At 30.8% G+C, this 27,049-nt stretch overlaps 1 protein-coding gene across 1 annotated transcript in view; it reads left to right on the top strand.

Moving 5' to 3' along the window:
• LOC140434843 (U4/U6.U5 tri-snRNP-associated protein 1) overlaps nucleotides 1–22,018 on the top strand; it is a 40,346-nt gene extending 18,328 nt beyond the window's left edge. The window contains exons 3-4 of the mRNA XM_072523415.1: nucleotides 12,069–12,306; nucleotides 21,542–22,018. Of these exons, the coding sequence (XP_072379516.1) occupies nucleotides 12,069–12,306; nucleotides 21,542–21,770 (467 nt within the window). The 3' untranslated portion in view covers nucleotides 21,771–22,018. The remainder of the gene's footprint in view (nucleotides 1–12,068; nucleotides 12,307–21,541) is intronic.
• The last annotated feature ends 5,031 nt before the right edge of the window (nucleotides 22,019–27,049 follow it).

The raw sequence follows: 27,049 nt of genomic DNA, 5'->3' as shown, positions 1-27,049 counted from the left end.
TGGCTCGTACGGTTTTTCGAATAATTCAAGGTAATAAACCACTTCAGAAACCTATTCATAAAGGACGTACAAAAATTGTATTGGACGGTATTGCGAAAAGTATAATCCGAAGAAAAGTTCACGGATTTTATGTTAGAAACGAAATGCCCACGTTAAAGGCTATTCGACGAGAAATTAATGCAGATGAAGATGATACTTTAAATAAAATATCCATGGGAAAAGTTTGTTAATCCATAGAAACTAACTAGTGATATAGCAGAAAGAATATTTACAAAAATTCGTGATTTTAGACATCTTGGAAAAAAAACTTCTTATATGGACGAAACGTGCTTGAATGAGGGTCATACGAAATCCAAAGTCTGCCAACACTTAAATATTAAAAGTTCACGACAGGCTTTTAATGAGGGACATCAAACCTGCTTAAAAGCACATTCGAGCAAAGGAAGACGCCACATTATTACGCACATAGTAAGTGATTCAGGTTTCTTACAAGGTGGTTTAAATGTGTTTTATTTACCTCAATCAAAACTGGGTATTATAATGAGGATGTGAATTCGGATGTGTTTGAAAAGTGGTTTTCTCTATACTGACTCTTGTAGAACCTGGATTGGCAATTATAATGGACAACGCACATTATCACAGCCGTCGTATGCAAAAATACCGACTTATGCATCTCGAAAGGCAGATATAGTAGATTGGCTAAGAAGCAAAACTATAGATTTTGATGAATCTATGATAAAATCTCAATTACTTGATGTAGTGTACAAACATAAGACTTTCTTCAATAGATTTGCAGTAGACGAAATGGCACGTGAGCATGGCAACACCGAATACCATGCTCTTTAAAAAATCTTAAGTCTTTTCGTTAAAATTCTCGTTATTTGGCTACTTGAAGACAATTATTTGTAATTATATGTATTTTATAATATACACCCAATGTCTCTCTGTTTTTTTTACTTACGTTATAAATTAAAATCAAAAAAAGGTATCTTTGTATCGCCAGTCCTGTCCGTGACCACTACTTTGACCTGTTTGTGCTGCCAATCACACGGCGTCAAATCCGGTAAATGCGCATTCCTATCATCACCGTACTGCACTCTCAGTGTGACTTTAACTATAGACACATATTAAACAGGGTTGTAGACAGAGGGTTTCTTTGCTTTAAACTTTGTTTGGTTTCGAAACTGTCATAATAATTTTCCGTTGTATTTGATCTTCGTGCTTACATTACTGATTGTTATTTTAACTAGGCTAATTAATTTGCTTTATATTTTCAAATCCTTTAATAAATTCAGTATTTTTGTCGATTCACTGAATCATATTAGTTATTTCATAACCAATAAGGGATAATACCAGATTTGTGTATTTCACCCGATCAAGTATCTTTCCGTAATCGATAAAGCACAAAAATACGTCCTTTTGTCGACATTTTTGTAGTTGTAATTGTAGATTAATAGATCCTTTCGGGTTCCGATTTTCATGCCAACTCCAAACAGATTATCACATATATGGTTCATTGTAATAACCTTTGGTGTATAATTCCGATTAGAACTTTGTTAACGTATTGTAACGATTTTACTATCTTTATTTACAATATTTTAATTTATTATTAAAATGTTCTAACACTTAGTCTTTATTTATTTAGTTTATAGTGCCGTCAAAAAATCTTTACACAGTGAATAAAACACATAAATCAGGATTTATGTTGTTATTGTTAGAATTGTTATTTTAAATTTACAAATTAATACTTTGTCATATCACCCTTGTAGTCGATGACAAGCTGGATTCTCTTGGGCATGGATTGAGCAAGGTTCAAGAAATATTCTTCTTCCATGGTCACCCACAATCTCTTCAACTCCTTTTTCAGCTGATTTGAACCTTATTTTTCATCATATTGCAGGCGTTCTCGATGGGATTAAAGTCGGGCTAGTTACCTGGCCATTCAAATACGTTGATATTGTGATCATTCAAGAACTTTGACACTGTCTTGGCCTTGTGAGCAGGGGCACCATCGTGCATAAAGAAGTCACATTCGTGCATTTCCCACAAGTTCAATAAATGTTGTTCTAGAACAGTCACGTAGTTGCTTGCAGTCATTGGTAACATTCTTTGGCAAGAAATACAAGCCTGCCCTTCCTTTCCACTAAACGCACCCCATACCATTACACTTTCAGGATGTTTGACGGTTTTAACTGTGAAAGTACTTTCGTCACTGAACATGACTTTTTTCCATTGTCCAGGTGTCCAATGCTGATACGTTTTACAAAAATCTAATCTTTTTTTCTTCATTACTTTTGTAAGCAAAGGCTTCTTTGCAGTACGTCGACTTGGTAATGCTAGATCTTTCTGAAGCCAGTGACAAATCGTTCTGATTGAAACGTTCTGAAGGAGATCAGGATGTTTATTGTTGAGTTCTGTGGTAGTTATGGAAGGGTTTAACATTACTTCACGCCTGATGATGGTGTTAGTCCTAGATGATGTTTTTTAGGAGCTCTTTAGGTTTTCTTTCCGGAACAGTCTCTGAACGCAACGACGCAGCCGACCGTTTCAATTGATAAATTGAAACACCAATATCACGTGCTACGGTAATTACAGCGTCCTCTTTCTCAAGTAACGTTAAAGCGCGAACTTTCTCGTGTTATGAGTTTTTTTTTTTCGATCCATATTTTTCACTTCAATTTAGAATTTAACGATCCCAAACTTTACTGAGTAAATAAAAAGAAGTTTAACACTGACTACTCCCACAAAGCCAACGGTGTACAGTACAAACACGCAGAATAGACTAAGGAAACTAAGCAAGCGGTCAGTAAACTACAGACAGCCGCCGGTGCAATTACGTTATCCCCTCTGTCCTCAAATGTTAAACAAGCGCAGACAGAACGCATGCAATTTTTCTTCGGATTTAATGATTTATTTGGCAATGTAAAGATTTTTTTGCCGGCACTGTATATATTATGTACTAATTATATATACTATATTTACTATAGTATATACTAATTTATTTTCCACTAACACTATTCTAATTTATATAAATTATTTACATTTATTTCCGACCACACATGCGTTACAATTCAAGCCTGACTCGACACAGTTATTCTTTTTAGACTGACTTAAAAATCTAAATTGTCTGTATTTATATAATATCCGTCGTTCTGGAACTTAATCGAAGCCAGCCCATGCTTCCAGAGATTTCTGCAGACAAGACAGCGCCAGGTAGAGAAGACGACTGTAGAAGAGAAGCTTCGATTCATTTCATCTCGATCATTCGAAGTCAAGACCGGCTTGATAGGAACTCGTGCGATTGGTTATCGTAACAGTATTCTTTATATTAATTAATCTAAATCATGAGCATTTTTTGACTTTGCTTAAGTGTAGTAATGAATATAGAATTCAACCAATCTTCTGTTTTCTACCAATTTCTACATATATTTTGTCTGGTTCCGTATTGTTTCCAATTTTTACATTGTCAGTTATTATTTTTACTTCTTCTGGAATTATCAAATAAAAGCCTTCAAGATGCGGGTTTATTGCCGAATTTTGGAATTAGCTTGGACAGTGAGAATGTTGAATAAAAAAGTTCTTATTTTCGTTCCTCTCATATCGAAGATTGGATATCATCAAGGCTGTTCGAACTTTGTTTACACCTCTTCTAAACAGTTCGTTTATTGTACAATCAAGCACTGTCTTAGATTTCTCATCCAGATCATTCTTCTGCAACCCGAATTCCTTAGTCCTTCAATCTTATATATATATATATATATATATATATATATATATATATATATATATATATATATATATATATATATTGTGACGATTGGGGTTTATAGAAAATAATTTATAAGTTATATACTACATAATATTAGATATAAAAAAGTATTTGATTATTTTAAATAAGTTATATACTAGAGAATTTTATAAAAATATATTTATGTGAGGGCATTTTAAGAAATTAGCATATAATAATTGTAAAAAGTTGTATTTTAGTAATTATAATATTGTAAATATATATAAGTGAGCCATGTGCATAGGCAACCAAAAATACTCTCGGAGTAATTTGACAGATAGAAATTAATCATAAGGGAATATAAAGTGGGGTTATATAATATATTGTTTGAATTGTGTATTTTATTAAATTAGAGTGTTAGTTACTAATTTAATTATATATTCTGATCTGAAAAGCCTAAATGTAAACAAAATTATTAATAGAAAAGAATGGAATTCTCTGGATCTCCGGAGATGGCCATGTTTGCGAAATGGTTTGTTCCAGAAAATTCAGACAAGTATTTGATAGAACAAATTGGAACATGATCTTACCAGATGGTTCTAGAAATCCAAAAACATATAAATACCCGTGATTTGGATTCAAGATGGCAGTTTTGAGTTTTTAGTTAGAAGTCAGGCAGTTTTTGGAAGTTTTTAGTATGAAGTCAAGAAGTTTTTAAGTTTTTAGTCAGAAGTCAAGCAGTTTATTATGAAAGTTAGTTAGAGTCAGTGAATCAAGTACAAATAGTCCAATAGTTTAATATAGTGAGTTAAATGAAGATTAAAAATTATGCATATATTTAATGCACATTTATAATTATACAAAAATAATTATTGAAGATAAAAAAAGGTATATTGGAAGAAATTAAATTATATTATGGTTGGAGATTAGTATAAATCAACTTATAATAATTGGATATTGGTATATTGAAAAGAAGAATAAATATAAATGCTGTTTGCTGGTTTGGTTGGTGGTGTATAAATGCTGGTGAAGAAAACTATATCTTAAATTGGTAGAAGCTGATAATTGGAAAAAGAAATTTCACAAAAACAAGGATAACCGAAGTACGAAGACTTTCAGTGGTGATTAGAATATATATAGTGGAAAACAGTTCATTTAGGCATTCAGTGAAAGAAAGGTACAAAATTTTGTTAATATAATTTAGTTAATGTCATAACAATTTCAATTTTGAAGATAGTTTGTTTAAATTTAACATTGTCTATAGAATTTAATTAGTTTTATAAGAACATCAATTTAAAGATAGTTTATTTTAAATTTACATTGGCTAAGTTAGATATATATGTGTGTTTCATAATAGTTATAATAAAGATAATTTAAAAAAGTACTTACAAGCTAATTCTTTGAGAACCGCGATAAAAACCCTATATTATTAAAAATACTCATTGCTCATCATTCAAACAAACAACACATCATAACAATTTGGCGCCCAACGTGGGGCTCTCTATTTAAAAGAATTAGTTTGGGAAGATAAGTGCTCTCATATAATTAAATTAATTATCAGTAGAAAGAAAAAGTATAGATTTTAATTTTAATTATATTTGAACAAGTAAAGTCTCAAAATGTCTCAAGGAAAGAAAGGTACAAGAAGCAAAAAGAATGAAGAAGATGTGTTAGTAGAAACACAACCTATACAAGAGGAGAGTTTAGTTCAAGTTCCACAAGATACTGCAGAAATGAATCCAGAAAGAGAGAAAAATGTCAATATGGCAGCTTTGATGTCATTAATGATGCAGATGAACAAGACAATGGAAGAGAATACGAAAAAAATGGAAGAGAATTTAAAAGAAGTCAAAGAAGACATAAAAAAAATAGAACAGAAAATGGAAGAGAATACGAAAAAAATGGAAGAGAATTCAAAAGAAGTCAAAGAGGACATGAAAAAAATGGAACAGAAATTGGAAGAGAATTATAGAAAATTAGAAAAGAAAATAGAAGATAATAATAATAAAATTGTAAAGCAAATAGAAAAACAAATGGATAAAAAACTTCAAACTGCAGAGAAAAAAGTAGCAAATGAAATAAAAAGTATACGGAATGACTACAAGAAAAGGATAGAAAATGAGAGGACAGAAGTAAAGAGGATTATTCAAGATAATAAAATAGATATAGAACAGAAAATAGAGTTGGAGAAATGTAACTTAGAAGTAAAAATTAATGAAGACAGGAGAAACACAGAAGAAAAATTAGAAGATATACAACAAAATATCCAAATAAATAGTAATCAAATAAGAAATGTGGAACAGAGAATAGATGATATTTCACAAATGAGAGACATAGGGAGACCTTACTTAAATTCAACAAATGAGACTGGGATTAAATTCTCTGGTAATATAAAAAATTTGCATCCTAGAGTATACATAAATAGTTTAAAACATAAATTAAGATTTGTGAATAATATTAATGATATTAAAGATTATATTAGAGTGACATTAAATGACAATGCAGCAACTTGGTTTGCTAGTATTGAGAATGATTTAGATAATTTTCAAACATTTGAATATAAATTTTTAAATTATTATTGGGGTGAATTAGAGCAAGCCAAGTTTAGAGAAATTCTATATTTTGGAAAGTATAATCAAAATTTAAAATCAAATATGGTAGATTATGCATTGAAATTGATAACAGTTGCAAAATATTTAGAACCACCACTTAGAGAGGATGAAACAGTCTTAAATGTATCTAGACATTTTGATGCTGATGTTGTGCAAACCGTAACTGTACAAAATATTCAAACAATAGATAGTTTTATTAATTTTATTCAAAGAATACAAAGAGGCAATATGACAAGTAATAATAACAACAGAAAAAACAACAATAACTTTCAATATAAAAAAAATGATAATCAACAATATAGACAATCATATAACAATAATACTAGGTATGGTAATAATTTACAAAATTTTAATAATAATAACAGTAATCCAAATAGACAGAACTTTAATAATAATACTAGTTATAATAGACAAAATTTTAATAATAATACTAATTATAATAGACAACATTTTAATAACAGTACTAATAATAATAGACAAGATTTTAATAATAGAAGAAATACAGAGCGACCTAACTATAACAGACAGGTAAATTGTGTTCGAAGGAATAGAAGCTGCGAAGACAGGGAACGAAGTAGTACAAGGCAGGAAAATGTGAGTAGAAGTCATAGTAGGGAAAGACATAGGACATCAGATCCAAGTGGTCAGATACAATCTGACAATTCTAATAATCAAAATTTTGTGCAGTAAACTTTCTGAATTACAAGTTAGGCCATTGCTATTATGAAAAACCTTCTGAATTTATTTCTTTAGATGAAGAGAAAATTATTGAATCTATTAATTTAATTTATATAAATGCTTTGGCCAAAAATAAAATGATTAAAATTATGATAGATACTGGTTCAGAAAGTACTTTAGTCTCGGAGAATTTTATTTTTAATACATTAAAACTATCAGATATAATAAAGATTCCAAAAATTAAAATTATTGGTGCAAATAATAAGAAGTTGGGTGAAATTGATAAACTAGCCAATTTTAAAATTAATATTCTTAATAAAGAAATTAATATGCAAGGATTTATTGTCAAGGATTTATGTGTTGATATATTAATGGGAAATGATGAATTGGAAAAGAAGAAAGTAAAGATAGATTTTGAAGAAAAAATGGTAACTTTGGAAGGGTAAATAATTAAATTTATGCAGAAAGATGAGGTGGAAGAAGGAATAAGAGTTGATAGGATATTATTAAAAGAAAATAATGATGTTTATGAAGAAGAAATGTATTTTGATGATAGGGAAATGTCCAAAAAGAATGTAAAGAATAATTATTGTAGTGAATATTTAAGGAATGGAAATTTTAAGCAGATGGATGCCTACGAGGCGGAGTGCGTAAAATTGGAAGCAAGGAATAATGAGTACATAATGAAGAATAATTTTATTTGTAAAGAAGAAGATGTGATAAAAGTTTTAAATTGCCCTGAAGAATATAAATCAATAGTCATTTCCATATTGCAGCAACACAGGGGACTTGTCAATAAAGAAAATAGAATTGCACAAAATTATATCCATAGTATAAAAGTTAAAGAAGAAAAAGATTTTAAAACAAAATCATACCCAATACCATATAAATACAGAGAAGAAGTAAACAAAACAATTAATAATATGTTAGAAGATGGAATCATTGAGAAGGCAGATACACGTTTTATCAACCCCATAGTAGTAGTACAAAAAAGATCAGGTGAAATCAGGTTATGTTTGGATGCAAGGAATATTAAAAAGATTACTGAAAAGCAATTTGAAGCACCAATGAGTATAGATGGAATATTAGGAAGAATTACAGGAATGTCATTTTTCACTAAAATCGATTTACAGCATAGTTTTTGGTTAATACCTCTAGAAAGAAAAAGTAGACATTATACAGGATTTCAGATAGATGGAGTAGTATATCAATTCAAACTAGTACCATTTGGACTTCAATCATCTTGCAGTGTTCTATGTAGATGTCTTCATGATATTTTGGATCAATATGAACATTTTATAATTCACTACATTGGTGATATATTAATTGTTTCTAAAACGGCTGAAGATCATGAGAAACACCTAAAAATTATAATAAACAGATTAGATAAAGTTGGACTTAAAATAAATCAAGAAAAATGTACATTTTTTCAAAAAGTAGTGATATATCTAGGTTATAAACTTAATACTAACAGCTTACTGATATATCCATTTTATTCAATAGACTTGATTTGTTAAATAGAGGGTAGATTTCATTATTTTGAATCAATTTGATATCATACTTGTTGAATTTTGTATATATGGAAATTAATTTGTACCCTAAAAATCATAATTTGGGGTTAGATACTATAATTGCTATAAAAATGTCTTTCTAATATAAATGTCTTTATAAAAAGTGTAAAACTTACCAATTCATATGGATAAAAGCCTGTTGAATGGAAATAATTCCTAGATTTTGTCTATAAATAAACAGAACACAATATAGATTATATTTTTAATTAAGGTTATATTTTATTCTCTGATATCGCATCCATTGCTCCATTTGACATGACAGTTTGACCATAGAATAGCCGAACTGTGATCCGTTGTTCTCTGTTTTGACATAGACAGCGAACAGGGATGTATTTAACACATTTTAAATAATAAAAAAAAATTGAATTATTAATTTATTAAATTTAATAAGGTATGAGAAAATTAATATTTAAAAAAATAATAAGTAAATTATTTATTTTAAATATTTATTTTGGGGTATTGTGACGATTGGGGTTTATAGAAAATAATTTATAAGTTATATACTACATAATATTAGATATAAAAAAGTATTTGATTATTTTAAATAAGTTATATACTAGAGAATTTTATAAAAATATATTTATGTGAGGGCATTTTAAGAAATTAGCATATAATAATTGTAAAAAGTTGTATTTTAGTAATTATAATATTGTAAATATATATAAGTGAGCCATGTGCATAGGCAACCAAAAATACTCTCGGAGTAATTTGACAGATAGAAATTAATCATAAGGGAATATAAAGTGGGGTTATATAATATATTGTTTGAATTGTGTATTTTATTAAATTAGAGTGTTAGTTACTAATTTAATTATATATTCTGATCTGAAAAGCCTAAATGTAAACAAAATTATTAATAGAAAAGAATGGAATTCTCTGGATCTCCGGAGATGGCCATGTTTGCGAAATGGTTTGTTCCAGAAAATTCAGACAAGTATTTGATAGAACAAATTGGAACATGATCTTACCAGATGGTTCTAGAAATCCAAAAACATATAAATACCCGTGATTTGGATTCAAGATGGCAGTTTTGAGTTTTTAGTTAGAAGTCAGGCAGTTTTTGGAAGTTTTTAGTATGAAGTCAAGAAGTTTTTAAGTTTTTAGTCAGAAGTCAAGCAGTTTATTATGAAAGTTAGTTAGAGTCAGTGAATCAAGTACAAATAGTCCAATAGTTTAATATAGTGAGTTAAATGAAGATTAAAAATTATGCATATATTTAATGCACATTTATAATTATACAAAAATAATTATTGAAGATAAAAAAAGGTATATTGGAAGAAATTAAATTATATTATGGTTGGAGATTAGTATAAATCAACTTATAATAATTGGATATTGGTATATTGAAAAGAAGAATAAATATAAATGCTGTTTGCTGGTTTGGTTGGTGGTGTATAAATGCTGGTGAAGAAAACTATATCTTAAATTGGTAGAAGCTGATAATTGGAAAAAGAAATTTCACAAAAACAAGGATAACCGAAGTACGAAGACTTTCAGTGGTGATTAGAATATATATAGTGGAAAACAGTTCATTTAGGCATTCAGTGAAAGAAAGGTACAAAATTTTGTTAATATAATTTAGTTAATGTCATAACAATTTCAATTTTGAAGATAGTTTGTTTAAATTTAACATTGTCTATAGAATTTAATTAGTTTTATAAGAACATCAATTTAAAGATAGTTTATTTTAAATTTACATTGGCTAAGTTAGATATATATGTGTGTTTCATAATAGTTATAATAAAGATAATTTAAAAAAGTACTTACAAGCTAATTCTTTGAGAACCGCGATAAAAACCCTATATTATTAAAAATACTCATTGCTCATCATTCAAACAAACAACACATCATAACAATATATATATATATATATATATATATATATATATATATATATATATATATATATATATATATATATATATATATATATATCGGTTTCAAAACGTCTTGCGTCGTTGTCCGATGCCTAATTTCCACGAATTTCTATCATTCCATTGTTCTTCGGTCAAGTCTCGGGAGCTCATTGCCTTTGTTATTCCCTCCTTCCATGTTCTTTTTGGTCTTCCTCGTTTCTTACGATTTGGTGGTATCCATTTCATGGGGATTTTTGGTAGTCTTGTTTCTGGCATTTTTTGAACATGGCCATACCATATAAGTTGTTACCTTTCTATGTCTGTTGCCAGTGATCCATCTACCCCCATCCGATTCATTATTTCATCGTTTCTAATTCTGTCTGCCCTAGATATTCGAAGTGATCGTCTAAATACATCCATTTCTGTTGCTTCGAGTTTTCTTTTATTGCTTTCTGTTAGTCTCCATGTCTCTGTACCATAGGTTAAGCTGGTTTTTATGAGAGATTCATATATATTGTATTTTCGTCTTTTATCAATTTCTGAGCTCCAAAGAACTCCGTTTATGCATCCAATTGTTCTACGGGCCTGGGTTATTCGTTTTCTAATTTCCCTATTGTCTGTGCCTGTGGTGTCGAAATCAATTCCTAGGTAGGTATATTCAGTGCAGAATGCAATTTCGGTTGTGTCCATCTGAATGTTGGATAGTTCTGCGCCTATTGGGAGATATTTTGTTTTTTGTGTATTGAGTTCTAAACCCCACTTCTTGTATTCTTCCTGTAGTTTTCCGGCCATATATGTCAAGTCTTCTTTATCGTTGGCTATAAGGACTTGATCGTCTGCAAACTGTAGGGTATATAGGCAAGTTTCTCCCAGGTCAATGCCCATTCCTCTGCACTTTCTCTTCTACTGATACAGTGCTTTCGCCACGTAGATTTTAAACAATGTGGGGGATATGCAACACCCCTGCCGGAGTCCCTTGTTTACAGGAAATTTTTTTGAAAGTCTATTTCCAATTTTTATTCCCGACGTTGATCCTTCATAAAGCTGTTTAAGAGCGTTAATTACTGTGTGGTTACTGTAATTACTGTACAGTATCATAGGCCTTCTGAAGGTCTATAAACATAAGGTGGGTTTCTTGGTTGGTACTTGATCTTTTTTCTATTATTTGTTTCAAAACAAACACATTATCGGTGCAGCTCCTTCCCGCTCTAAGGCCAGATTGTTCCTCTTCTTCTTGTTCCTTATATTCTTGTTAGATAATGTCTCGAAGTATCCTTCCATATAGGCGACTTAAGGTACTGGTTACTGATATACCTCGATAGTTTGAGCAGTCCAGTCCTTCAATATTTCCCTCCATTATATTTTAAAGGAATGTGTAATTTTGCATCCGCATTAGATAGCTCAAGTATTCCAATTTTCTCTTTTTTTAAGTAAGTATTTCTTCAGCACTTTTGTCCATTCACCGTAATACTTCTTTATTTGTGACACGCTCAACCCAACTTTGAGTGACACTTTGATGTCATGCATTCTTTTTAATGTTTGATATTTGTTTGAACCTAAACTATCGGTTGATATGTGTTTAAAAGTAAAGTAGACAAAATAAATATAAACCAATGATTTTCAGGTTACCTTGACAAGGAACAGAAAAATCGTCCGTCGAATTCCCGTTTAGCTCATCTTCAAGCGAAAAACTATTCAATAGAAGATAAGTCATACGGAGATGATGGAGACAGGCAAAGCCGACGAGAGAGATACGCTGGTCCTATAACAGAGTTTAAGGAAAAGGATAGTTTTAAACCTAATGTTAAACTGGAATACATTGATGATGAAGGTCATATTCTAAACTCGAAAGAAGCTTTCAGGTAATATAGTTTTTTATTTAAAATTTCTTAAAGAGTGCGTTAATTTTCCAATTAGGTATACAGTATTATATTATTATGAAAGCGGTAAATGCTACAATACTGACGATAGTATCGCTTCGCTACATTTTCTAGAATGAATTAAAATAAACAAAAAACTCCTTTTAAAGCATAGATAAACTGATTAATGTGGAGTGTAATCACGCCACAATTGACGAGGATGTTCGAAATAAATTTGATAAAAAAAAGTTATTATCAAAAGGTTAATGGAATAATTTTATGGAACGTTTGACTGAATGCGCGCCATATAATAAAGCTTAGGTACCTATGTATTTTTATATTTCTCGCGCGACTACAGTTATTTAAACCACTTATAAAAGATATAAAAATGTTCTGTATATACTAAAATTTTTTCTAAATGGCCCAGAAGTCAGCTAATCTTCAAGCTCGATCGGTTGTTGTGATAACGGTAGTACTCATAATATTTTAACCAGAAAAAAATTAAAAACATGTAATGATTATTTTTTTATGCTATTTGAACACTTAACCTAAAAAGTACCTGGTCCCGATAAAATTCATAGGGAAATTGTAAAATTCTTAGAAGATTGAAAACTTAGATCTTGCAAAAATCTTCAATAATGTATATAAAACTTGCAAAATTCCACACGATTGGCTAGCACCTACGTTTGTACCCCTCCCTAAATCCAACAACGCTAAAAAATGTAACAACTTTCGACTGATTTCCCATGTCCCATATGTTAGAGTTAATCCTGAAAATAATTAACAAAAATATCAGAATTTACAAAAAGTGTGAAGACGATATGGGGCCCAGAATAATTTGGTTTCATTAATGTTAAGGGAACCCGAGAGGCCTTATTTAGTTTCATTGTACTCATGGGAAAATGTCGAAATCAATTTTAAAATTGTTTCTAAAAAATTATTTTGTAAAATTTCTTCTTCCTCTTTATAAGCTATTCTGCTTGTTCATTTGCGATTTAATACCTCTATGGAAGGTGGTCACTCTATTTTTCGCGCGGTCGTCCGATACTTCTGCCGATTGGTGACTTATCTCTTGCTATTTTGACGACACGGGTCTCCTCCATTCTGCTTATGTGGTTATTCCATTCTTTTTTTCTATTTTGTGTCCATTCATTTATACACTGTACGTTACATTTTCTTCTAATGTCTTCACTTCTCTTTCGATCTCCCAGCGTATTTCCTGTAATTCTTCTCAGTACTCTCATCTCAGCTGTTTCCAGTAGCCTTTGCATTGTGGCTGTGTCGAATCTTGTTTCTGAGGCATATGTCATTATTGGTCTTACACTGGCTTTATAAATTCTTGACTTAATCTCAGTGTTAATGTGCCTGTTTCGCCATACAGTGTTATTAAGGCATCCTGCCAGTCTATTTTCTTTTTGTACTTGATCTCTCACTTCTTTGTCCAGATCTCCATATGTAGACAGTGTAATTTATTTCCATTATTTGTTCAATACTAATGCCATCAATTTCTATTTTACATCTGGTTGATTCTTTGTAAAATTTAATATTAGTATAATTTATAAAATTAATAATACTGTAAAAATATTCAGAATGATTACAAATGTTGAAAACGTTTTCGATCCTATCAGGCCATCAGCAGTGAAATCTGAAAGTAAGTAGTTCCACTTTAAATTAATGAATAAACGGGGTTAAAGTTTGACTTGATAAAAAAACGTGTGGTATAATTACTTACTTGAAGCATTTCCAAAAAGTCACTTCCAAAACGGTATATATTTGATTTACTCGTACATTTTAAATGTTTATAAATTAAAAATACAAGCGACAATATCGATGATTATAGATTTATTCAAAAGGGAACATACTGACCCTCGGATAAAATAACGACCACGTCTGGGTTTGACCTAGAAGTGTTCGTCATTTCGAGTGATTTTTGGATAAATCTTTAATTATCGACAATATGTCGCTTTATTTAAAAAAAATTATTTAAAAATTCCTTTATAAAAAGTATAATATTAAAACACTCTATCAGTGCTATCTGGATGTACATGTTTTGAGCCGCTAAATACATGGGTAAAAACCCTTTAAGGCTGTTTTAGTAGTTAAAGCACACTGCGTTTTGAAATGGGCGTATCACTTACTTTTCTACACTGCTTACGTCAGACCTACGTAACTCCCTACTTGTAATTGTTTTGAAATCTACAGTGTTAACATATTTCGATCTTTACTCAGTGGCGCCGGCCGACGGGTGGTTTAATGACAGCAAATGTATTATTCTCTTTAATTAATACTGTAAACTGTAAACACTAAGCAAGTTAATGAAGAAAATACAAGAATGAATAACCGAAAATGGATTCTGATTCAAGCGAACTAACTGACCGTACGTTCATGAGATTTGACGTCACGAAGGCGGTTTTTTTAATGGCCTTGGCATAGCCAATTGACCAGACTATTTTGTAATTTGTATTCACAGAACAACAATCAGAGTTCGAGTTAGTACTAAACGTAAGTTACGTTTCACTATTAGAATTCAGTATTTTTTAGCAATTTTCTTCAAAATTGGTACACGCTTTTCTCGATTATTACTGGACACAGAAAGGTAAAAAAAAATCAACGATTACAGAAAAATAAACTCTTTCAAGTGATGGGGGGAAAAAGGTTGGTTATAATAGAACGTTAAACAGTATATTCCAATTTTTCAACAGAAGTTTCAAAAAAATAAAAAAAGTAAGACCATCATTTTAAAGGCAACATAATTTCGAATAACGTGTCCAAATTTCGAGACATTTTGTCGGTAAATAACAGAGAAAACACTGTCCCTAGGTTTTGGTGCACCGATAAAACAGCCTTAAATGTTGTTAAATTAAATTTTAGTTACATTATTTGACTTTATAAACTAAGATGGCATGTTATCTATTCCTGTTGTAACTTAAACATCCTAGTTTATAAAGTCAAATAATGTAACTTAAATTTAATTTAACAACATTTGAAGGGTTTTTACCCATGTATTTAGTAGCTCAAAACATGTACATCCAGATAGCACTGATGATGGAATATTAATTCCGAAAACGTTCTGTGATGTAGCCCGATAGGGTGTTTTAATATTATACCTTTTATAAAGGAATTTTTAAATAATTTTTTGTGATACATTGTATACAGCCAGCTACAGGAATTTAGTTTCCTTATGGGCTTTATTTTTAATTTATATAACATTTAAAATGTAAATCAAATGTTTTTATACCGGTTTGGAAGTTACTTTTTGCCAATGCTTTAAGTAAGTAATTATACCACAGTTTTTTTTTATTCTAAAAGTCAAAATTTTACCTCTTTTTTTCATTGAATTAAAGTGGACCTATTTACTTTCAGGTATTACTAACGATCGTTTGACCGAAAACGTTTAGAAAATTTGTAATCGTGTGAAATATCAATTACACTAAAAGCTTTACACTTCATTGTAAGTTTTTTCAGAACTATCGTATACAGCCAATCACTGGGAATTTTTCCTTTATAAGTAACCTAAAAAAACCTTGCTAGGTCGAAGTTTATGAAAATAAATTCATTAAAAAATATCTGATCATCATCACCATACTCTTTTCCTTTATCCATATCTGGGGTCGGCTTCCCTAATTAGACAAAATAAATTAATATATCTTTTTTCCGTCAATACTATTAATCGGTATTTACTTTTCGGAAGATGAACTGAAAGACATAAAAAACATATTCTAACTAAGAAATATTAGTTTATTTTTTCCAATTACTGATTAACGTTTAAATATTACGAAATATTTTTCATTAAACTATGGTTATTTATAAAACACTTATACCGTATGCACGTGTGTGTGGGCACAAAGCTACTGGCAAGAATCATATCTCATTTAGAGCATTTGCTGGAAAAATATGCAGTGCACACGAATCAGGATGAACTTAGGTAAACTAAATAAATGGATAATGTTTATCAACAAATCATTTAAGAAAAGATAAAGCTTTAAGACGACTTGGCAGAAAAAGCATATCAGGGCTTAAAGTTTCAACAAACAAATATAATTATGAAACATACAAGGTAATTTTATTTCAGCACTTCACGCTTTTACATAATGAACACTAGAAAATATATTTTTCTTTAAAATGCCGTATTTTTGACAATTACCAATAATATTATCGTAAATATTTCTTTTAGCTGTAGTCATTTTCAAAATAATTATTAGAAAATCATTTCCAAAATATAAATATGTACGTCCATGTCAAAGTACTAAAAAGTATGGTAACATACGTTTCCAACTCATATAATGTCTGTGCTCATATTGGAATTATCCAAACAACATTGATATGTTTAATGGGTAACACCTAATCCTAAAATAAACGCACTGTATGAATATCTTTATATAGGTTGTATTTCTACGTCTAAATATTTTTAAGAAGTAGCAATGGACATATCAGATTTTACATTTTTTATGGCTGACGCTAAACCTGAGTTGCTCATCAGTCGTCTGTGCTATCCTAGAGTTGGTTTTGCTATCTCCGCGGCAGAGGTTGGCAACCAGCATAGCTATTATTTTGATACTAGATGCAGCAGCCCTGAAAAGTTCGATCTATACCTTTCCCGCAAGTCGTGCAGCTATGCTTCTATTATTTCCGTACTCTTATGCATTCTTCCCATGACTTCGTTGTTTGATGATCAGTCCATGATATTTTTAGGATTCTCCTGTATACCCATATTTCTACTGCTTCCAGTTGTTTAATTGTCTCCGCGTTCAGGGTCGTCGCTTCCATTCCATATAGTAGTATTGAAAAAATGTTTCACTTTAGCAGCCTACTCTTAAATTGAGCTGCGGATCCCTTGTTCAAAGCACCTTCCTCAGTTTGTTCAAAATTTTACGTACTTTTTCTATGCGCATTCTAATTTCTTTGGAGTAATTATTCATGTGATTAATTATTGTGCTAAAATAGCTGTAATCATCTACTTGTTCAATAGTTTCCCGTTAACTGTTAACCTTTCATCATTATTTTGTAATGATTTTGAAACCTTCATAAATTTTGTTTTCTTGATATTTATTGGAAGACGACATTCTTTTCCATTATCAACTATTTTGTTCATCAATTTCTGCGAATATTCGAGATTCTCTGCCAAAATATCAGTATCATCCTCATACCTAATGTTTTCATTGACCTTTATTCTTCAGAGTATGCATTGAAGAGAAGTGGTGACAGCACACAGTCCTGTCTCACCCCTTTTTAATTTCAATTTCTTCTTTGTTTTCATTAATGCTTACTATTGCTCGTTGTTTATAACATAGATTTTTTATGATCTGTAGGTCATTGTAGTCTATTTGCTTTGCTTTCAAGACTTCCATAAACTGCATGAGGTGAACTAATACATTGAATGTAAAGAGAGCTTCTCGTGTACAGAAGTCTTTACGGAATCCGAACTATGTTTTCTCGATGTGTCGAGTTTCTGACATATTACCCCAGTCAAGGAAGAAAAAGCTGAAAAAATCTTTTACAGATATTTGAAGGTTCTAAACAGCTGATTTTACTTTTAAAAAAATATTTTTTGCCTATAAAACGTTTCTTATACATTTTAGAGTAAAATGGTTCAAATAAAAGTTGTAGATCAGTTCTTTAGACTTCAGACAAGTTCTTTATTTTGAGAGTATTCAAATTAAAATACATAAACAATTGACCGATATAATTGCAAAAAGCCATTATTTTTGCAGGAATTGATAAATGTTAATAACGTTTTTTTGCATAACGACACGTAAAATAGCTACTTGAAATTATGGCAATTAATGAGTTCTTAAAATGTGCTAAATTTCAATCAGATCGATCAAATAGTTTATACTCAATCTCTTTTTCCCAGAGAGCGATTATTACAACATTAACATTAAACAACTATACTTGCCCAAACAGTGACTCTACAGGTATTTTGTAAATTGCAATCGATTTTTAGAGGCTTCAGTTTTAGGGTATATTATAAACTATTATAAATTATTATATAAAAACTTTGTTTTATTAAATTTTTTATTAAGATACAGTTTGAAAAGAGGCTGGTTTACAGCCCATAGGGATACACATTTATAATAACTTTTTTTATTTTTTATATCACACTCTTAAAAGTAGGTTCAATGAAAAGCTGGTGAAAAACACACTTTTCAAAAAAAAACCTATAACACCTGAAAATTGAACGGATTCTAAATGATTGTCTAAACTAAATCTAAATTTTTAAATTATCTAAAATTCTGAATGATTCTAAATTTTAGGATACAACTTATATATCATATTATACAGTAATGTATACTGAATGAGTAAAAAGTTATTACCCGTTAAAAAATAATGGTACTCGTAAAATACCGCCGCGGAAAAGTGAAGGGGAGAACTGTCCGAGCTCCATGTTTTTTAGAAGGGAATGAAGCCCGCGGGCAAATTTAGTATACAATTTTGGTTTTTTTAACTTCAAACAACTTTGTGGTAAATTTTGATGTGTACTCTATTAGTAATAATACTTCATAAGAAAAAGAAAAAATAAAAGAAGAAGTTGTGTCATTTGCAATGTTTAGAAATGACATTTAATCTTAACCTCATAAGTCAAAAATCACAGTTGGCCGGCACACTTGGTTTTTAAACTCTTTTTCTTATGTGTCGGTTTATAAAACAATTTGTCAATTAAAAAAAGCGAAAGAAAAATTTACAAGCGAAGCGAAATCTTACAGCGAAGACTCCTTTTGTCTTTATATATATATATATATATATATATATATATATATATATATATATATATATCTTATTTATTTAATTTTAACAAAGACACAAATTACAATTTAATTTTAACCACACGCCTAAGCGATCTGGAATACGCCGACGATATCTGCCTGTTAGGACAAAGGTTCTAAGATGTGGCTGATCAATTGGAAACACTTTCCACTAAAGCCAAAAAAGGTAGCTTTGAAAATCAATATTAGTAAAACCAAATCCATGAGAGTAAATGCAAGAAACAACACGCAATTTACTATTAACAACATGCAGATTGAAAATGTGGAAAACTACGTATCTTGGAAGTGTCATAACAGAAAGCGGAGGTACAGAGGACGATATTCGTATGAGGATACGAAAAGCTCAACAAGCATTCAGCATGCTCAACCCAGTGTGGATATCTGGCGAGTATACTACAAGGACAAAGATCCGCATATTCCAGTCAAATGTCATGTCTGTTCTACTCTACGGATGTGAAACCTGGAAAGTGACAAAAACCCTTACAGATAAACTGCAGGTCTTTATTAATAAATGTCTACGACGAATTGTTCGCATTTTCTGGCCTAACATCATCAGAAACCAAGATCTACTACACCTGACTGAACAAAAAAGGGTAGAACATCAAATAAAGTCCAGAAAGTGGGGTTGGATTCTTCACATACTCAGAAAAATAATTCCAGTATTGCAAAGATTGCCCTAGAGTGGAATCCCCAAGGAAGAAGAAAAAGAGGTCGCCCAGTACAAACTTGGAGAAGATCCATCATGGACGAGATAAGAGGTCAAGGAAAGCCGTGGAATGAGGTGAAGGCCTTATCGCAAAATAGAACCCGATGGCGCGTTTTCACTGAAGCTCTATGCTCCACTTCAAGGAGTTTATTTCCTCCTTTTTACTTTTATTATTCACTCGCATTATCCCTTTCCATTTGTTTTAAACGTTTCAACGTTTGGCATTCCTTTCCCCAGGTAGCTGTAGCTTCCTCCGTGGTTAGTGTTAGTTGTTGCCCTGGAAACCATCAGGGTCTTCTAACTCTAATGCCACAAATTGGTTGCATTGCTCCTGTAGTGATCCTTTCCCAAGTTAATATGCTGCTCCTTTTCTAACTTGGCTGCACCATACTGAAGACGACCAATAGTCAGAAATACGTATATACGGTTGCCTTCCATCGATATACCATTTTTGGTTTTCTGTTTTGCGAGATATACTCGCATTATCCCTTTCCATTCTATATATATATATATATATATATATATATATATATATATATATATATATATATATATATATATATATGTGATTTTTCCATAAAAAAAAAGTATTTTCCATAAAATTGGATTTCTTAAGAAATATTTAAATTTTATTGATGTGTATATTATTTATATAAATATATAAAAATAAATTAATACAATACATTTAATTCTTTTAATTTTTTTTTTAATATTTAATTTTAACAAAGTTTTTTTTAACAACATAATTCATTTTATTATAATTGCATTTAATGAAGATAAGTAATTTTTTTAACATATCTTAAAAATAAACCCTTAAATAATCGATTGCGATTTACAGAATACTTAGAGTCACTGTTTGGACAAGTACAGTTGTTTACATAATCGCTCTCCGGGATAAACAAATTTAATATAAACTATGTGAACGATCTGTTTGAAATTTAGCACACTTTAATACCTCATTAACTGTCATAATTTTCAGTAGTTATATTACATGTCATTATGCAAATATAAAGTTATTAACATTTATAAATTACTCCAAAATTAAGGGTTTTTTGCAACTATCTTGGTGAATTATTTATGAATTTTTATTTAGAAACTCGCAAATTGTAAAACTATTTAATATCTACAATTTTTATTTGAACCATTTTTCTCTAAACTGCATAAGAAACGTTTTATAGGCAAAAAAATTCCATTCCATTCACTTTTTAAGATTATTTAAAATAAAAACAAAGTAAAATCAGTTGCATGTCTTCACAAATTTTTATCCGCTACCCCTCATATACCTTTTAGAACTTTCAAATATCTGTATAAGATTTTTACGTATAATCAATTATTTTTTCACAGATATACTGGTGTATATATACATATTTAGAAACCTTTAAGAATTTTCATTTGTACGTTACGAATGATATTATTTTGCCTACATGGTTTTCTACATTTTTCTACAGTTATTCTAATTTTTAATATTTCAAATTTTAAGACTTTTTGACATTTTATTTGTAAAATACATGATCTTTTTAATATGGACTTTCACTGTATTGTTGTAGATTTGATTATGCATAGTAATGGCTGTTTCAAAGGCAGAATTTTTATAGAAATTCATATTTGTTTCATACAAATTTGTTTTGACTTATTTTATACTCTATTTAGTAATAAGTTTGCAACTACCAATTTTTAAATTCACTAATTCGCCGCTCTAAAAATAGCTTAACAAAAAAGATTTCTTTAACCATAGCTGAAATTTTTAATCGATTTATTTCTTTGGTAGGTATTTGTCACATAAATTCCATGGGAAGGGCCCTGGCAAGAATAAAGTAGAAAAAAGGATCCAGAAGAGTGTACAAGAACAACTTATGAAAAAGATGAGTTCCACGGATACCCCTCTTGGTACTCTAAACATGTTACAAGCAAAGCAAAAAGAAACACAATCTGCCTATGTTGTACTATCAGGAAATAAGCAGTCACAGTCAACATCTCTATCCAAAACACGAAGATGATCTCATTTATGTATTGTGCTCGAAGGGAAAGCAAACTCTCTAATGATTTTTAGTTTTAAAAATGTTACATCTGAAATTTCATTATATATTCCATTATAATCTAAATTTCTGACATATTTTTAAATCGAGAAAGTATTGAGTGCTATATATTTATTGTTAATTTTTGGTGTGTAAAATATATTCCATTATGACTAGTAAACAATCTGTAAACCATATATTAGACAGATATTATAATATTAAAATCTTTATCTTTTTTTATTGCAACAGAAGAAAGTATATCCACCGTACCAGTATAAAATCAAAAGTTCTTCAATAAAGTATATACAATATATCTCTTCTTTCATGAGTTACATTGAGAGATATCAAATAGGAAAATAAAAATTTGATATGGGTAGCATACTTTCCATTTTGGAATATTATCTCTTATCTGTTTGAATGGTGTCTTTACATTACTGTTGACATCCTGTTGTTCCTGTATGATTCTTAACCATAACGTTAATATGGTTACACAAAATTTTACTCATAGATCGTTTGACATCTTATACATAACAAATAAACATGACACAAATAGAACTTCATCAACTTATTAGTTACTATTTTAATGAAAATAAGCCACAATTGAAGTTTAAAATAAGTTTATTGACGTTTCAATTTCCTATTCAGAAATCGTTCTCAAAATACAAACATTAATAAATTACACAAATTTTGTTTTGTTGTCAATTGCTGAAAAATTCTTCTGTTTTAATTTTATCTGACTCATTTATATTGGCAATTTAGACATAATTATACATTTTAAAGTAGACGACTTTAAAAATGATATTGCCAATATTGCGGAGTTGCGTTCCTGGGACGACTTTATTGTAAAATAGTTCATTCGATTACATGAAATCAACTTTAACTTCAGAATATTCGTCAGAAAAATCATAGCATGTGATTCGTCTTTAAAAAGACAACAACATGCCATGATGACAGTAAAATTCCCCAGTAAAATAGGTGTAGATTATGCGGGTCCTTTCTTAATTCGCGAGAAAGGGTCGAGGTTGTAAACTAATAAAGAGTTACATGTGACTTTCCATTTGTTTTTGTACGAAGACAATACTGCCGTCCTAACATGAAAGGTCCTATCTGCAAAATTTAAGTTTTGAGAAAATCGAGTTTTTGTTTCTTTTCATTGTATAACGCTTGGTAATTTAAGAAACTTTTTATGTTTTATTTTATATATTATGACAAAGAATAGAATTTAGTTGCTAGTCATAATTTTGATTTCTTCTTTCCAGGTTAGTCGATTTTTGATTATATTGTCACTTAGGACAATTTAACTTAGTGTATGTGAAGTTTTTTTTTTTTATTTCTTACTGAAATTGTCCTAAATGAAACTGAAATTCAAATTAACTGAACAATTTTAATTTTATTATAATAGTATTATAACTATTATAATAAAATATATTATTATATTATAATAAATAAGTTTTACACTTAATACACAATTTACATCGGAATATATGTAACATAAATGATATGACATCGATAAAAATAATACTAATAATAATCATTTTCTTCCTTAAAAGCATGTTCGTTAACCAGAAAATCTTCTCAAAATTATATCTCAATTAACTTCTCAAAATACGCGACATTGTTACACCGCGACATGTATTACGAATCTGGGGACTTGTTAGCCTACCCTTAACGTATGTCATAAAAATATCTTTTAAATCAATAAAATTGTTTTCAAATTATGTTTTGTAATAATTTCTTCTTTTAAAATGAAAACAAACTATATCTTTTAAGTAAACGCGAGAAATCAGCTTTTGTAACTTACATGGTACTTGGAGGTACAGTCAGTGAAGTTAAAAAGTAGCATTTTTATTAAATTAACTTTTGATGAATTGGCTTGTTTTACCGTTTAAAAAAAATCGTCAAAATCGTATACCTACTTTTTTTCTTTTGGGGGCAAGCTCAACTTGGCGATGAAATGAGTCTGCTGCTATAAAAGTATGACCTGGCTTAAAAAATTTGATTATTATATTTTCTACAGCAATGATTCTATCATTTTCTTTTTCATAGTCCAATGTCGCCAAAAGAAATATCTTTTCACGCTTTTCATTTTACAAATACACACCTCTTCGGCTTTCTTTGATGTTAGATAGTATTTGCAGGAATACACTCTTGGTAATGTTTGATTCTGAGATGTGCTTCTTTTTTTCTCACTTTATTTTACGCAGGTCAAAACAAACTGTTCTTGGTGTTCTTTTTCAATAGCCAGTATTGTGTATTAATGTCTTTTTGCCTAGTATATGAAATTTTTTCAGCGCAATTGAATTTGAATTTACGTGACTTTTTAACTTTATAAACTCTTATGTAACTCTCTCTTTTTTGTTTCTTTCTTTCGACAAATGGCTCTTCAATTTATTTTTTTTTTATTTTACAGTTTTTGTATACAGATTACTCTTAGCTTTATCAACTGTTTTGTTTATAATTGTGAGCTGTAAAATGAATATCTCGAATGAAATCCTGAACGAAGTTAAATTCGTTTTCTTCTGGTTCTATATCGGATATTATTGTCGAATTCATTGGACCGGCCAGGTATATAATCTGGATCATTCTCTATTTTGGCTAAATACCATAAGTTTACATCTATCGCTGTTCCGGCTAAGTGACGCTACATTGCTACTACCAATGAATATAGACGCATATGCGTCTATATTTTTTGCTACTCTTACAAACAATAATTACAATCAGTTATTGCTTATACCTAAGGTAACATTATTAAACTTACCCTTCATCCATTTCTCACGATATATATGTACTTAAAATACAAAAAACATGAGCGTACACCCAATGTCTGACAATATCAAATACCTTTTATAATTAATTATTTGAAGTTATGTTACAAACATGCTTTTGTCATACTACGCAAAATTGTCCCAACTGATGCCGTTCAGTATAAAATGCTACCTTAAATAGTCCTAACTGCATTTCTAAAGTTAAAACGGACAATTTTTCTTAGCATATGTGAGATAGGACAATTTATGTTAGTAAACATTACTTTTTAGTCAGTTAGGACAAACCATTTAGGTATATAATAAGACACTTAAGACGCTTATAGGACAATTTCATTTTGTACATACATAGATAATATGTTTACGCAAGCCATGAGCCAATAAAGTCATTTTACCAAATTTTGCAGATAGGACCTTTCATGTTAGGACGGCAGAATAGATACATACATTTATAATTAGTTACGGAACTGTCTAAGGAATCATTTCTGTTGGCCTTTAAAAGATTTATTGCGCGAAGAGGCAAGCCTCAAAAGATGGTTTCCGATAATGGAACCAATTTTATAGCAGCTAGTTTGGAGTTAAAAGCGTTAAGAGAATTTTTAGAGCAGCACACTCCCGCGATAAGAGAATCCTTGCTAAAGAATAATATTTCGTGGTCTTTTATACCTCCATATTCTCCACATTTTGGCGGACTATGGGAAAGCGGGATAAGAACAGTTAAGCATCGTTTACATAGAGTTTTATGAAACGCGCACTTAACGTTCGAGGAATTTTATTCGTTTCTTGTGCAGATTGAAGCTATAATAAATTCCCGACCGATTCATCCTTTATCCTGTGATCCAAACGATCTCTCCCCATTAACTCGTGCACATTTTTTCATCGGAAGACCACTTATTACCAATCCAGATCCAGATTTGCGTCATATTCCAGTTAATCAGCTCTCAAAATTCCAGCATATTCAGCAGCTTTCTCAGCATATATGGGAACGATGGAACAAAGAATACATCTTCGAACTACAAAAACGTATCAAATGGACTACTACTAACGGTGAAGTTGCGGAAAACACGTTAGTGCTCATAAAAGAGGAGAATTTACCTCCATTAAGGAGGAAATGGTATCACTACTCGTTCTTTTTCCAAGGTGTGTCCTTTGCCCGTTTCGGACTAAGTGTATTTAAAACATTCGAACATTTAGCCCACAAGACTACAGAGGAATAACCCTCTTAAATACAACGATGAAACTTTTCATAAGTATTCTTAAGGACAAATTGGAAAGGCAAATCACTAATGCTGAACAACAACAAGGTTTTACAAGAGGGCGGTCTATAACAGATGCAGTATTCATAATAAAACAAAAGAAAAAGCTATAGAGTTCGGCATGCCAGCGTATTGTGCTTCATTGATCTGACGAAGGCGTTTGACAGGGTTCGCCTAGGTGACATTCTAAATATATTAATAGAAAATAAAACGCCGACCAACATAACAAAGATAGTCCATAACCTAAATAACAACAATGTAACCAAAGTTAGAGCAGAAGACCAATTCACTGAAAATATTCTAACACCGGGAGGAATTAGACAAGGCGACAGTTTAAGCCCCTTCTTGTTTAACCTACTCATGGACAAAATTATAAACAAAGTAACATCTCTCAATCTCGGATACAGAATGGTCAACAAAAGAATTGGTATGGTGTGGTACGCAGATGATGCACCAATTATTGCCGAATCAGAAGATGATCTTCAGAGACAGCTCTTTCAGTTCTTTCAAATAAGCCGCCAACTAAATATGACCATTTCTACCAACAAAACTAAATGTATGACAATAGCAAAAAATCCGCTCAGATGTAAGTTAGTGGTTGAGAACAACCCCATAGAACAGGTGATGCAATTCAGATATCTGGGCATAGATATATCAAGCAAACACGACCCAGTAAAGAACCTAAGGAGTCAGATCAACAAAGCATCCGCATTGTCGGGATGTCTGCGGAGATAGTCCGGTCAAATCCGTATATGCGCACAGATAGTAAAATTAGAATCTACAAGACTTGCATACGACCGATCATGACATATGGCATAGAAGTGCGCGAAGATACCAACAAAACGAAACAGATGCTAAGGGTTGCCGAGATGAAAACCCTAAGAACAATAGTGGGCAAAACAAGAAGAGACAGAGTGAGAAATACAAACGTTAGAGAGCAGTGCAAAATTAAAGATATTGTAAGATGGGGAAGGCAGCGTAAAAGAATGTGGTACAGTCATGTAAGACGAATGGATGAGAATAGACCCAAAAATTGCCCTAGAAAACAACCCGCCCTGTTCAAGACCTCCCGGAAGACCACCTAAAAGATGGAGGGATAGTTGGCAATCTACCTCCCAGGAAATTAACCAGAGGCAGCTTCAGAATTAAACAGATCGAAAGATCTCCAAGAAGTAGAAGAATAAAAAGAACATTTAGCGTTAGCAGTCGATTTTGTTGGTAATGTTTGCCAAGGCGGGGACCA

This window comes from Diabrotica undecimpunctata, chromosome 2 (genome assembly GCF_040954645.1).
Source record: "Diabrotica undecimpunctata isolate CICGRU chromosome 2, icDiaUnde3, whole genome shotgun sequence".
Classification (NCBI taxonomy): Eukaryota; Metazoa; Arthropoda; class Insecta; order Coleoptera; family Chrysomelidae; genus Diabrotica; species Diabrotica undecimpunctata.
This window is presented reverse-complemented; position numbering and strand designations above follow the sequence as displayed.